The sequence below is a fragment of the Heterodontus francisci genome, chromosome 2 (genome assembly GCF_036365525.1).
Source record: "Heterodontus francisci isolate sHetFra1 chromosome 2, sHetFra1.hap1, whole genome shotgun sequence".
In the NCBI taxonomy this organism is placed as follows: Eukaryota; Metazoa; Chordata; class Chondrichthyes; order Heterodontiformes; family Heterodontidae; genus Heterodontus; species Heterodontus francisci.
The window spans coordinates 144,549,537-144,562,880 of record NC_090372.1 but is presented as its reverse complement, the minus strand read 5'-3'; the positions used below and the strand labels follow the sequence as shown (position 1 = coordinate 144,562,880).

The following is a 13,344-nucleotide window of genomic DNA, read 5'->3' as shown; positions in this document are numbered from 1 at the left end:
GGAATTAAAAGCTAGTCTATTGGTGACCATGAAACCATTGTCAATTTTTGTAAAAACCCATCTGGTTCACTAATGTCCTTACCTGGTCTGGCCTATATGTGACTCCAGACCCACAGCAGTGTGGCTGATTCTTAAATGCCCTCTGATTATGGCCTAGCAAGCCACCCAGTTGTATCAAACCGCTATTAAATGTAAGGAAAGGAATGAAACCGAATGGATTACCCGGCATCGACCTAGGCACAGGAACCAATGACGACAAACCCTGCTCTGTTAATCCTGCAAAGTCCTCCTTACTAACATCTGGGGGCTTGTACCAAAATTGGGAGAGCTGTCCCACAGACTAGTCAAGCAAAAGCCTGACAAGTCATATTCATGGAATCATACCTTGCAGAAAATGTTCCTGACACTGCCATCACCATCCCCAGGTATGTCCTGTCCCACCGGCAGGACAGATCCACCAGAGGTGGTGGCAATGTGGTATACAGTCAGGAAGGAGTTGTCAACATTGACTCCGGACCCCATAAAGTCTCATGGCATCAGGTCAAACATGGGCAAGGAAACCTCCTGCTACCACCTACCGCCCCTCCCCTTGGCTGATGAATCAGTGCTTCTCCAAGTGACGCTCCAACCTGTCTTGGAATTATATCGGCCTTCGTTCATTGTCACTGGGTCAGAATCCTGGAACTCCCTACCTATCAGCATTGTGGGTGCACCTACACCATATTTTAAAAAATTATTATTCTTTCATGGGATGTGGACTTAACTGGCAAGGCCAGCATTTGCCCTTGCTAGGCCATTTCAGAGTCTGCAGACAGCAGGTCTCCTAAAGGGGATAAGTGAACCAGATGTTTTTTAATGACAATCAATGATATTTTCATGGCACCATTACACAGACTAGCATTCAAATCCAGATTTTTATTAATTGAATTGAAATTGCAGCAGCTGCCGTGGTGGGATTTGAACCTGTGTACCCAGGACATTAGCCTAGGCCACAAGATTACTAGTTTAGTGACATTACCACTACTCCATCATTTCCCCTTAATGGATTACAGCGGTTCAAGAAGGCAGCCAACCACCGCCTTCTCCAGGGAAATTAGGGGTGGGTAACAAATGCTGGCTTTCCAACTACGCTCACATCCCATGAACGAATAAAAATGCCTTTTGGTATCCCTTTCTTCTCGCCTGTCACACCCATCCCTTTGCCCCCTGAGTGAGACTAACCCGGTTCAAGCTGGCAGCATTGAGCCTGCGCTCAGCTGGCGCGGGGCCGCGGAGCCGGACAGGGGGCGCGCTCCAAGTGGGCGGTGCTTATTCACGCGCGGTCCCGAGCCCGTGGGTTGTACAATAATTGGAGGCTCGCCGCCTTCGCTCGCTCCCGTATCAGTGCCCGAGGCCTGCACGACGGTAATGGGAGTCGAATGAGCCTGTCCGCCCTGACGGCAGTGAGCAGGTCACCCAGCCGCGATGGTCCGGAGCCCGACGATCACCTGCCTGATCCTGCTGCTATTCGAGGTGAGGCAGAGCGTCGGGGTCTGGGAGGGAGGAAAAAATACAGACCGGGGCATTTTTCAGTGGAGTGGCCGTTAACTCTGGGAAGCCGAGCTGAGTGGGCTCGGCGTCTCCGGGGGCGTTCGGTGCCGGCGCTACGGGCTCGGCGTCTCCGGCTCCGGGGGCGCTCGGTGCCGGCGCTACGGGCTCGGCGTCTCCGGGGGCGTTCGGTGCCGGCGCTACGGGCTCGGCGTCTCCGGCTCCGGGGGCGCTCGGTGCCGGCGCTACGGGCGGGTGTCTCCGGTGCCCAGTGCCGGCGCTACTTTGGGCGATTGAGCCGCTTTAAACTGCCTCTGATAACCGGCTGAGTGCTGGTGGAGCGAGCGCTGTCCACTTGTATTTTAATCAAACTGGCCGGGTCTGTATAGGCCTTGTATCAGGATAAGAACATCTGGTTGGTACCGTTTCTCAGCATCCATCTCCTTTATTTCCCACTTCAAAAGGGTGTTTGTGAAGTCGGAAGGTTTTGGAAGCGGGTTATGGACAGTAATACAGTCAGTGTATGATATGATCATGTCCTCAGCCTTTATAAACTCTGCAAGTTCGAGTCCACGTTGCTCCTTTTTGAATAGTACAAGTTGCAGCATTTCTACCTGCCCTGATCAATATGTACACCTAAAGCAGACTTTATGGTACAAGTGGTTCCAGAAACAGTCTATGTGGAAACTCCCCAATGCTGTCATGAATCCCGGCACCGACTGCAATTTCCTAACGGGTCAGGGATTTCCCTAACGACTTAACTCTTTAATTAAACAACGTCTTAGTTAGGCAAACTGTAAATTATCAAACCTGATCATAAGGCAAGAAGTTATGTTGGGTTTAAATGGAATTTACTGTTCGAGCCCAAAAACACTCCACCCTCTTCAAAAAAAAAACAAGCACCATCACTACTAAAAATGTATTAATATACTTGGCTGCGGTTGACTCGGGTTTAGGCAGAAACTTTGGATTGTATATATTCCTTCCAAATACTCGCCCCTTCTCCGTACCTCGGGAGGTGTGTTTCTAGGGAGGCCCCTGGTGCATGTATGCTTGGAAAATTTTTAAATCTTCTGTTTAAAATAGATTTTGCATTTGGGCCAATTTAAAGATTTTTTTTTATCACCACCACTTAATCACCTAATAGAACATAGACTGTGAATTGAATCTGAGGCCTTTCTAGTTGGTATGTGTCAGATACTTGCTTGAATTAGTTGAGTCATTTGGTAACATTAAAACTATATTTTCATAAATGGATAGCTACATTAAAGTTTTTTAAAAAACTCATCTTGAGGATACCTCATGAGAAAATATGCTTGGAAAACTGATTTCAGCTGGAGCAGTGGTTGGAACCCAATAGTTCACTGCAAGGTCCAGTGCTGAGCAAAAATAAAATCAGCATGATCCTTGCTCCTGGTCACTATTCAGTGACAGCTGCTGAAAGTGCCCTGGATCAGACTGCTAGCAATGGACTCCGTAGGCAGGCTTCTAGGAATCTCACATTTATAATGAAAGCAAAATACTGCGGATGCTGGAAATCTGAAATAAAAACAGAAAGTGCTGGGAAAACCCAGCAGGTCTGGCAGCATCTGTGGAGAGAGTAGCAAGTTAACATTTCAGGTCAGAGACCTTTCATCAGAACCGTTCTGATGAAAAGTCACTGACCTGAAACGCTTACTCTGCTTTTCTCTCCACAGATGCTGCCAGACCTGCTGGGTTTTCCCAGCACTTTCTGTTTTTATTTACACATTTATAATGGCCACTTGATTGAGATACCAGTGGGTGACCCATTCCCATACCTTAGAAAGGGTGTTAATATCCCTGGGAGTGGAGGGAATAAGATCTCTGAAAACAAATCGTGATGATCTGGTATAAAGGGCAATGCTAACAACTTGTAGACTGCAATCTTGTTTTAGACCAATGGTTTTTCTTGGCGTGTGGCTGATGATGGCAAGACTGCACTTTTTGTTCTCTGCAGCTACCCTGCTGAATGGATGATGGGCCATTGCCTTGAATTGCTGTGGTTCTTGTAGTGACAGTTCTGTCACCATGGTTTTACCCAGGGAATTGCAGAATATTGGTGCAGCAGCGCTCAAGAAACTGATATATTTCTGTCAGGATGTTGTGCGACTTTGAGGGGATCTTTGAACTGATGGCGTTAGGTTAAAAGATAGAACAGTAGAGAAGTAGTGGCAGACATTTAAGGAGATATTTGATAACTCTCCGCAAAGATGTAATGCAGTGACCAAGAAAGACTCTAGGAGAAGGATGCACCATCCATCTGTAACTAAGGAAGTAAGATAGTATCAAATTGAAAGAAAAAGTGTACAATTCAGCGAACATTAGTGGTAGATCAGAAGATTGGGCAGATTTTAAAAACCAGCAAAGAATGACTTTTTTTTAGAAAAAGAAATTAGAGTATGAAAGGAAGCTAGCTAGAAATATAAAAACAGATAGTAAAAGTTTCTACAAGTATTTAAAAAGGAAAAGTAACTCAAGTGAGTGTTGGTCCTCTAGAGTGAGAGTCTGGGGAAGTAATGGATAACGAGGATTTTGTGTCGATCTTCACTGTGGAAGATGAAAAAAAAAACAGATACTAGAAAAAAAAGAGGTAAAAGGAGGGAAGAACTTAACGCTATCACAATCACCAGAAAAAAGGTACTGGGAAAACTATTAGAGCTAAAGGCTGACAAGTTCCCAGGACCTGATGGCCTGCATCCTAGGGTCTTGAAAATAGTGGCTACAGTGACAGTCAATGTATTAGTTTTGATCTTCCAAAATTTCCTAGATTCTGGAAAAGTCCCAGCAGATTGGAAAATAGCTAATCTAACACCTCTATTCAAGAAAGCAGGCAATTGTAGGCCATCTGTCATAGGGAAAATGTTAGAATCCATTAGTAAGGAGTTTATAGCAGGACATTTAAAAAATCATAATGTGATCAGGCAGAGGTAATATGGTTTTGTGAAAAGGAAATCGTGTTTGGCTAATTTATTAGTGTTCTTTGAGGAAATAGCAAGCAATGTGGATAAAGGGGAACCTGTAGATGTGGTGTACTCTGATTTCCATATGGCATTCGATAAGGTGGCACATAAGGTCCTGGTTACTACACAAGATAAGAGTTCATGGTATAGGCGGGTAGCATATTAGCATGGATAGAGGATTGGTTAGCTAACAGCAAGCAGAGAGTAGGGATAAATGGGTCATTTTCAGGTTGGCAAGATGTGACTAGTGGAGTGCTACAGGGATCAGTGCTGAGGCCTCAACTATTTGCAGTCTATATCAATGACTTACATGAAAGGATAGAATGTTTGGTAGCTAAATTTGCAGATGACACAAAGATAGGTAGGAAGTTAAGTTGTCAAGAGGACATAGAGTTTACAAAGGGATATAGATAGGTTAAGTGAGTGGGCAAAAATTTGGCAGATAGAATGGAGTATAATGTAGGAAAGTGTGAACTTTCCACTTTGGCAGGAAGAATGGAAAAGCAGAATATTATTTAAATGGAGAGACTGCAGAACTCTGTGGTATAGAGGGATCTGGGTGCCCTGGTACATGAATCACACAAAGTTAGTATGCAGGTACAGCAAGGATTAGGAAGAAAAATGGAATGTTGTTGTTTGCAAGGGGAATTGAGTATAGAAATAGCGAAGTTATGCTACAGCTGTACAGGGCCTTGGTGTTACCACATCTGGAGTACTTTGTACAGTTTTGGTCGCCTTACTTAAGATAGGATAAAGTTGCATTAGAAGCAGTTCAGAGAAGCTTCACTTGACTGATTCCTGGGATGAAGGGGTTATCTTATGAGGAAAGGTTGAACAGGTTGGGCCTATACCCATTGGAGTTTAGAGGAATGAGAGGTGATCTTATTGAAACATATAAGATCCTGGGGGGACTTGACAGGGTGGATGTTGGCAGGATGTTTCCACTTGTGGGCGAGACTAGAACTTGGGAATGCAGCTTAAAAATATGGGGTCTCCTATTTACGAGGTGAGGAAAAAATTTTCTCTGAGGGTCATTAGTCTGTGGAATTCTAGTGTACCATAACGTTTTCCCCTTGAAAATGATTAGCTTGCTAGCTATTCCCTTTCCTCGGTGCAGCTACTCCCTCCAGGTACAGACTCTTCCCCAGATCTAGTCTCTCCCTCTAGGTACAGACACTTACTCAGGTTGGGCTGCTCCCTACAGGTCCAAGGACACGCCCACCTGGGCCTTGCTAATTGTCTAATTGGTTGGCCCATGATACCAGCAGATGTAAGGTCTGCTGTGATGGTTGGAGAGTGCAGAGATTTGGACCAGTGCTCAGTGGGAGCCAATTAGAATCAGAACAAGTGATGCAAGGAGAGCGTCAGGTGCTCATGTGTAGTTTTTTTCTTTTTTCAAAGAAAACTTTTTAAGTGCAATTTTTCAAAGCTTTATGCGAGCTACTCAAAGACCAACAGTGAGCTACCAATAGCTCACTGTCGGTCTTTGAGTGAGCTACCAATAGCTCACAATTGATGTGTTGGTGACCCTGATCTAGAGGGATATAGAGCGAAGCAAGGAAAATGGAGTTGAGGTGCAGAACACATACTGAATGTCTACTCCTGTTCCTTTTTTTGTTCTTGAGATGTGGGCGTCGCTGGCAAGGACAACATTTGTTGCCCATCCCAAAATGCCCTTGAGAAGGTGGTGGTGAGCTGCCTTCTTGAACAGCTGCAGTTTATCTGGTGTAGGTACACTCACAATGCTGTTACGAAGGGAGTTCCAGGATTAAGACCCAGTGACAGTCAAGGAATGGCGATATAGTTCCAAGTCAGGATGGTGTGTGACTTGGAAGGGAGCTTCCGATATGTCTTCTGCCCTTGGCCTTCTAGGTGGTCGAGATCACAGGTTTGGAAGGTGCTGTTGAAAGAGCTTGGTGAGTTTCTGTAGTGCATCTTGTATTTGGTACACACTGCTGTCACTGCGTCGATGGTAGAGGAAGTAAATATTTAAGCTGTTGATTAATCGGGCTGCTTTGTCCTGGATGGTGTTGAGCTTCTTAAGTATTATTGGAGCTGCACTCATCCAGGCAAGTGGAGAGTATTCCATCACAATGTTGATTCGTGCCTTGTAGAAAGTGGACAGACTTTGAGGAGACAGGAGGTGAGTTATTCACCACAAAATTTCCAGCCTCTGACCTGCTGTTGTAGCCACAGTATTTCTGTGGCTGGTCCAGTTCAGGTTCTGGTCAATGGTAACCCCCAGAATGTTGAGAGTGGGATTTAGGGATGGTAATGCTGTTGAATGTCAAGGGGTGATAGTTAGATTCTCTTTTGGAGATTGTCAGTGCCTGCCCTTGTGTGGCGTAAATGTTACTTGCCACTTAACAGCCCAAGCCTGAATGTTGTCCAGGTCTTGCTGTATATGGATGCAGACTGCTTCAGTATCTGAGGAGACGTGAATGGTACTGAACATTGCACAGTCAGCAGTGAATATCCCCACTTCTGACCTTATGATGAAGTAAGGTCATTGATGAAGCAGCTGAAGATGATTGGACCGAGGACCTTACCCTGAGGAACTCCTGCAGCAATGTCGTGGGGCTAAGATGTTTGGCCTCCAACAACCACAACCATCTTCCTTTATGCCAGGTATAACTCCAACCAGCAGTGTGTTTTCCCCCGATTCCCATTGACTTCAGTTTTGCCACGGCTCCTTGTTGCTACACTTGGTCAAATGTTGCCTTGGTGTCAAGGACAGTCACTCTCACCTCACTTCTTCGTCACCTCTTTTGTACATGTTTGGACCAAGGCTGTAATGAGGTCAGGAGCCAAGTGGCCCTGGTGGAACCCAAACTGAGCATTGGTGAGCAGGTTATTGCTGTGTAAGTGCCGCTAGATAGCACTTCATGACACCTTCCATCACTTTGCTGCTGATTGAGAGTAGACTGATGGGGCAGCAATTGGCCAGATTGGATTTGTGTTGCTTTTTGTGGACAGGACATATCTGGGCAATTTTCCACATCGTCGGGTAGATACCAGTGTTGTAGCTGTATTGGAATAGCTTGGCTAAGGGCACGGCCTGTTTTGGAGCACAATCTTCAGTCATACAGCCGCGATGTTGTCAGGGCCCGTAACCTTTGCTGTATCCAGTGCCTTCAGCTGTTTCTTGATATCATGTAGAGTGTATCGAATTGGCTGAAGTCTGGCATCTGTGATGCTGGAGTCCTTAGGAGGAGGTTGAGATTGATTATCCACTTGGCACTTCTGGCTGAAGATCTGTTGCCAGTACTGTTGTATACTGGTGTGGGCTGTTTCCCTATTGGATGAATTACGAATGGAGTCGAATGCAAAAATCATAAGTGAACAGTCTCAGTCCCAACCTTGTGATGGAGGGAAGTTCATTGAAGCAGCTGAAGGTAGTGGGGCCAAGGAGGAAACTCTTGCAGCAATGATCGGGACTGCAATTATTGACCTCCAATGACCATAATCTTCCTTTGTGTGAGGTGTGATTCCAACTGTTGAAGAACTTTGCTGTTTATCTCCAATGACCTCAATTTTCTGAGGGTTCCTTGGTCAACTGTTGACCTGATGTCACACCTCTCCTCTGGTTCTTGTATTCATATCTAAGTCAATACTGTGATGAGATCTGTAGCCAAGTGCTGCTAGTGGATGCCAGACTAATCACTGGAGAGCAGGTTTTTCATAAGTAGGTGTTGCTAATGACACTGAATCCCTTTATCACTTTGCTGACTGGGGAGAGGAGCTGTTTGACCTTTTTAGATTTGTTCCTTTTTTGTTATGGATAGAACATATCTGGGCAATCTTCTACATTGTTTGATGGATACCAATATCATAGCAGTATCAGAATAGTTTGATGGTTAGGTCTTCAGCACTTTAGCCAGAAGGTTGTCAGAGTCCATCGCCTTCACTTTGCAATGCATTCAGCCACTTAATGCCTCAAAGTGAACCCAGTTGGCTCGATACAGGTATCTATGATGAAAATTCTGCAAAAGGCAACACTGGATCATCTATCTGGCACTTTTGGCAGAAAATGTCAGCATAGCATAGCTCAGTGATCTGCCAGCAGTATTAAAATGATCTGAGCTTCTCTGACATTTAAGACCGTAAGTTGCTGAGGAAGGGCCCAGCTGGGTTGGTCTCAGCCAGAATGGCAGTGGAAAAGCCTCAACATCTATGGGTTAGGGTGGGAATAATGGACCAGGTTCCTGCTTCTGACAGCTTTCTAACAACTCCTGATGGAAATGCACATGATGTCCCCTATTGTTTAATAACATACTGGTATTCACGATCTCCACTCATATAGAACAATGGAATTTTCCCGGTTGGGGGAAAATTCAGCTGTCTGTAATTTTAGTTTTTTCATCTCAAATCTACTTCTGTCACCAGTTTTAGATTAAACAATGGAAATGTGAGGACCAAATACTCAGTGAAGCATCTTTGAAGATGAGCTTATGTTCAGGCATTGCTTGGAAAAAAATGTGGTGTTAAATGAAAGTTAGCATGGATTTGTTGAAGGTAAATCATGTTTGACTAAGTTGAGTTCTTTGAAGTAACGAAGAGGGGTCTAGTGGATAGCGTGGATTATGTTGTGTATAAAAAACTTTAAAAGGCTTTTGATATATCAAGCACCACATATTGCACTTCTGAGCAAAATTAGAGCTGTTGGATTAAAGGGGCAGTGGCAGCCTGGATACAAAATTGGCTAAGAAACATGGAGAGTAGTGGTGAAAGGTTGATCTTCAGATTACAGATGTGCAGTGATATGCTCCGGGGTTGGTGTTGGGACCATTTGCTCTTTGATTATATTATGACCTGGACTCTGGTATACAGGGTATACTTTCAAAGTTTTTAGATGATATGAAATTCAAATGTCAAAAACAGTGAGGATGATAGTAATGGACTTCAGGAGGATATAGACATACTGATAAACTGGGCAGAGACATGGCAGACAAAATTCAGCACAGAAAATGTGATCTGGAATGCACTACCTGAAAGGATGGTGGAAGCTGATTAAGTAATAACTTCTAAAAGGGAAGTTGATGATATTTGAAGAGGGAAAATTTGAAGGACCATGGAGACAGAGCAAAAGGCGTAGAACTAATTGTATCACACTTTCAAAGAGCTGGTACAGGGACGACGGGCCAAATGGTTTTCTGTGCTGTATTAGTCTACGCATTTGTAACCTTATGCCCAGTAGCCAACTCGGGAAAGTTATTGATCAGGGATAAGTAAAATTTCATAACATTGGTGCTTGATAAGCATGAGTTGTTGGGTATTTCGCAAGCTTATCAGCAACTCTTTAAAGAGTTGCTTTTTCCTTACAAATTGCAGCTTATGGAAATGTATTAAGTAAGTCAAATATGAACAGTACTGGCCCTACGAGAATGAGCTACTTTGTTTTCTACTGCTGTTGGAAAATTTTGCCCAAGAAATAAGATCAAAATACATTTTCTGTTTCTGTGCTTCTGGTGGAATTTCTGTTGGGAGTGTGTATTGGAAAATAATGTGGGCTCAGCCTGGATCAGAAATCGAGGGCAATGCCTGCTATGATTTTTCACTATGCATTCTAGGTGAGCAAAGCTCCACATGCTGATTGGACTAGTGTTGTTGGAGCATTCATTGGGCTTTGAGAAATTTGTTACATTTTTTGATACCCCAATACTGTTTCTCCAGGCATTTCATAAAACTGTTATGTTGGACCTCTTGCAACGGTGCAAAACATTTTTCCTATTGTATTGCATTGATGCTGTGGAGAAGATTTCCACTGTGCATTGTTGCAAAATTATAAATGTGCTATTTATAAGTAGATGTATGATTTTGTTATAGGTAGTGTTACAGAGAAGGCTTCCGCAGTTCAATTCAACATTTTTCTTGTGGTTTGTTGCAATTAATGAAAAGTCAAAGTTTGGAATATTTTAGGCAGTCCAATGAAATGTTTTTAATCTTAAAGTCTGCATTAACAATATGGTAGTTTAAAAAAATATTACTGACAGTTGAAGGCTGCACCACTGAGCTCTGCCAATATGTGTAAGTACACAAGCTCAGGGCTTTGCATTCCCCAGTTTAGAAAATGGTATGGGTGAGCGTACAATTCTGCACTGTCTCACATTCCATTTGCAAATATGCATGATATTTGTGCTTCAACCTTTTGTGCTGTCTGATATCAAAAGATAAATCCAAGTGAACTGTCCTCCCCATCTCCAGCCACGAGTCTCTTGATGGTGCTGCCCTTCCACGTCCATCTTTTAGCTGCTGCTGCCTGACTTACAAAGATTCAGATTTCTCAGTATCCTGCAATATGATCAGCCATCATGAGACAAGAGTGAGCACTCTTTAATTTATCCCACTCCTAATTTCAATTCTCCATCTGCAGCAGTGTGCTAGGGACCTCATGAAAATTACACATTGGTATTAGATTATTGTCAGCTTCTGAGTTTGAAACTTGAACTGTGCAGATTTGAAGCAAGTAACTTTGTTGTAACGCCACTGAATAGTTGAGAAAGATGCTGACATAGTGTGGAAATAATTAATATCTGGATTTGAATTGCAAGTTTGTAATTTGAGGCATTTAGATGTCATTACGTGAGATAAGATTGAACTTTTTGTCAATTTTGCTGTTCATAATTTAAACTCTAGTATTTCAACTGAACACAGATGGCAAAGTTTTTACTTTTCATGTTTAGTGGCTGTCATTAGATAGGGCCTCCTAGGACTTGTTGCATGATATTCGCAAAAATCTAAATGTCTTGTGACATGTCTACTGCAAGTTTATCAATAAATAATCTACAGCTTGGTACCAGAAAATTCTGTTCAGTTAGATGTTATAACCACAGCTCCATTTGGTAGCTGTTAACCAACTTAGTTGAAAAAGTCATGCCAACAAGTCTCGTCATTTTTACTACCAATTACTGTTGTTATATGCTATTATGGCAATCTGTATCCACACAGTAAAAATCTTCAGTGTGCAATGGTTCTGATGGCAGTGGAGGATTGTTTAAATTATCAATATTTGGTTTACAGCACTGCCATTTCAAAAGAATGATAAAAGACAGTCACTAACTCCTGCTTGCTGCTAGAATAACAGTGATCTGTGGCAGTTAGAAGTGGATGATTGGTTGATGCAGCCAATCACCTTGTACATGTATGTATGAATTTGTTGTGTAAACATTTGAATATGACGTGTTCAGTATCTGGACACTACATATTCCCAAATTTGTTAGTGCACTGTATAAGCAATATGGTATGCAAAGTGGAAATCAGAGGCTAATGTAGCAATATTTTAACTTCCTTCAACTATTCTCCACAAGGAAACATCCCCCACCTCCCCAGTGAGTAAAAACCTGCCAAATGTAAATGCACAGTGAAAACAAGTGGGAGAACTTCTGCCACCAGAGTGGATGACAGTTATGTTGAATAAAATGAGTGCATATATGTTCGCACTGAGAAAAGTAGTCTGTGCCACCACTGGGGACGTGGTGGGGGGTGGTGGTGGTAGTTGGTGCAGAGGGGTGGTGTGGGTGTCCAGAGCATTTTTGAACAATCAAAATGCAGTAAAGAAAAAGATTTATATTGATGTTTAACCTGAGGGAAGTTTAACAGAAGTGTTTTTCAATGTGTTTAATGTAATTTTTAAATATTCCTGATAAGGGTATGTTCTCAAATACAATTTTTAAAAAGGACTTCAATAAAATAATTAAGGAAGCTTAATCCAACAAGTCCTGGTTAAATTAGAATGATGGATGTGATTCTCAGACTATTAGGTTTGTCATGAGCATTTATAGTCTATTCACATGGAATTGCAAAGCTAATTCTCTCATTAATTTATTTTGAAAAATGCATATTTTACTGGACAGTCTTGGCATAATGTAATAGTACATATCAGTGTTTTGCAATCAGAGAAAGTGGTCAGAGAGACTTGAAAAAAGAAAAGAAATAGTGATTTGCATTTATGTAGCGCCTTTCACGACCACCGGACATTTCAAAGTGCTTTACAACCAATGAAGTACTTTCTGAAATGTAGCCACTGTTGTATTGTAGCCTGTGTGCGCACAGCAAGCTCCCACAAACAGCATTGTGATAATGGCCAGATAATCAATTTTTGTGATGTTGATTGAGGGATAAATATTGGCCAATACACCAAGGTAACAGCCCTGCTCTTCGAAATAGTGCCATGAAATCTTTTACATCCACCCAAAAAGGGAGATGGGGTCTCGGTTTAATGTCTCATCAAAAGATGGCACCTCTGACAGTGCAGCCAACTGGTTTAGAAAGAGTGTCCCAATTTGCAGCCTTTGCAGTATATTCAAGTTGTTTCAAAACAAAACCATGTTCCTTGTCCTTTTTCACTACTGATCGAATCCTAACATTAGTGATTAACAATGTCAAGATAGAGCATACAGCTCCTTTTAAACAAATAAATTGAAAAAGAAATCACGTGACAAGCATGGACACCTGTTACTGATGGCTCCATTTTTTTTGTAAAGCCTCTTGCTTTTATTCAGATGGTCCATTTTTGGAATTTTCCAAGCAAGCTGCAATAAGAGTGATTATGCAGAGTTGAAGTGAGTACTTGTGACTGGATATTCTAATTGAACAAAATAGGATATGTAGAGATAGCAATGATTCTGTCTTTGGTAGGCATACAATATGTGCACGGTGTTCACGCTGGGTTTGACTTATCACAATGTGCTCTCAATGGCCATTGGATGGTATGCTCGAGCTTTTGCAGCTGTATCCAGTCTGAGAGATGTGTTACGAAAGTACTTTCATTTTTTTGGGAAATTTTGAGGACTTGTGTTTTAAAACTGACAAAAGGATTCCATAGATGATGAATTTT

General features: G+C 42.6%; 1 protein-coding gene across 2 annotated transcripts in view; it reads left to right on the top strand.

The window, feature by feature from the left end:
* The first annotated feature begins 1,335 nt into the window (after positions 1 to 1,335).
* vopp1b (VOPP1 WW domain binding protein b) overlaps positions 1,336 to 13,344 on the top strand; it is a 73,956-nt gene continuing 61,947 nt past the window's right edge. For both annotated transcript variants that reach the window (XR_010968919.1, XM_068011606.1), the window contains exon 1: positions 1,336 to 1,512. Coding sequence is in view for 1 of the 2 variants with exons in the window: in XM_068011606.1 (XP_067867707.1) it covers positions 1,465 to 1,512 (48 nt within the window). In the remaining variant the exon portion in view is untranslated. The remainder of the gene's footprint in view (positions 1,513 to 13,344) is intronic.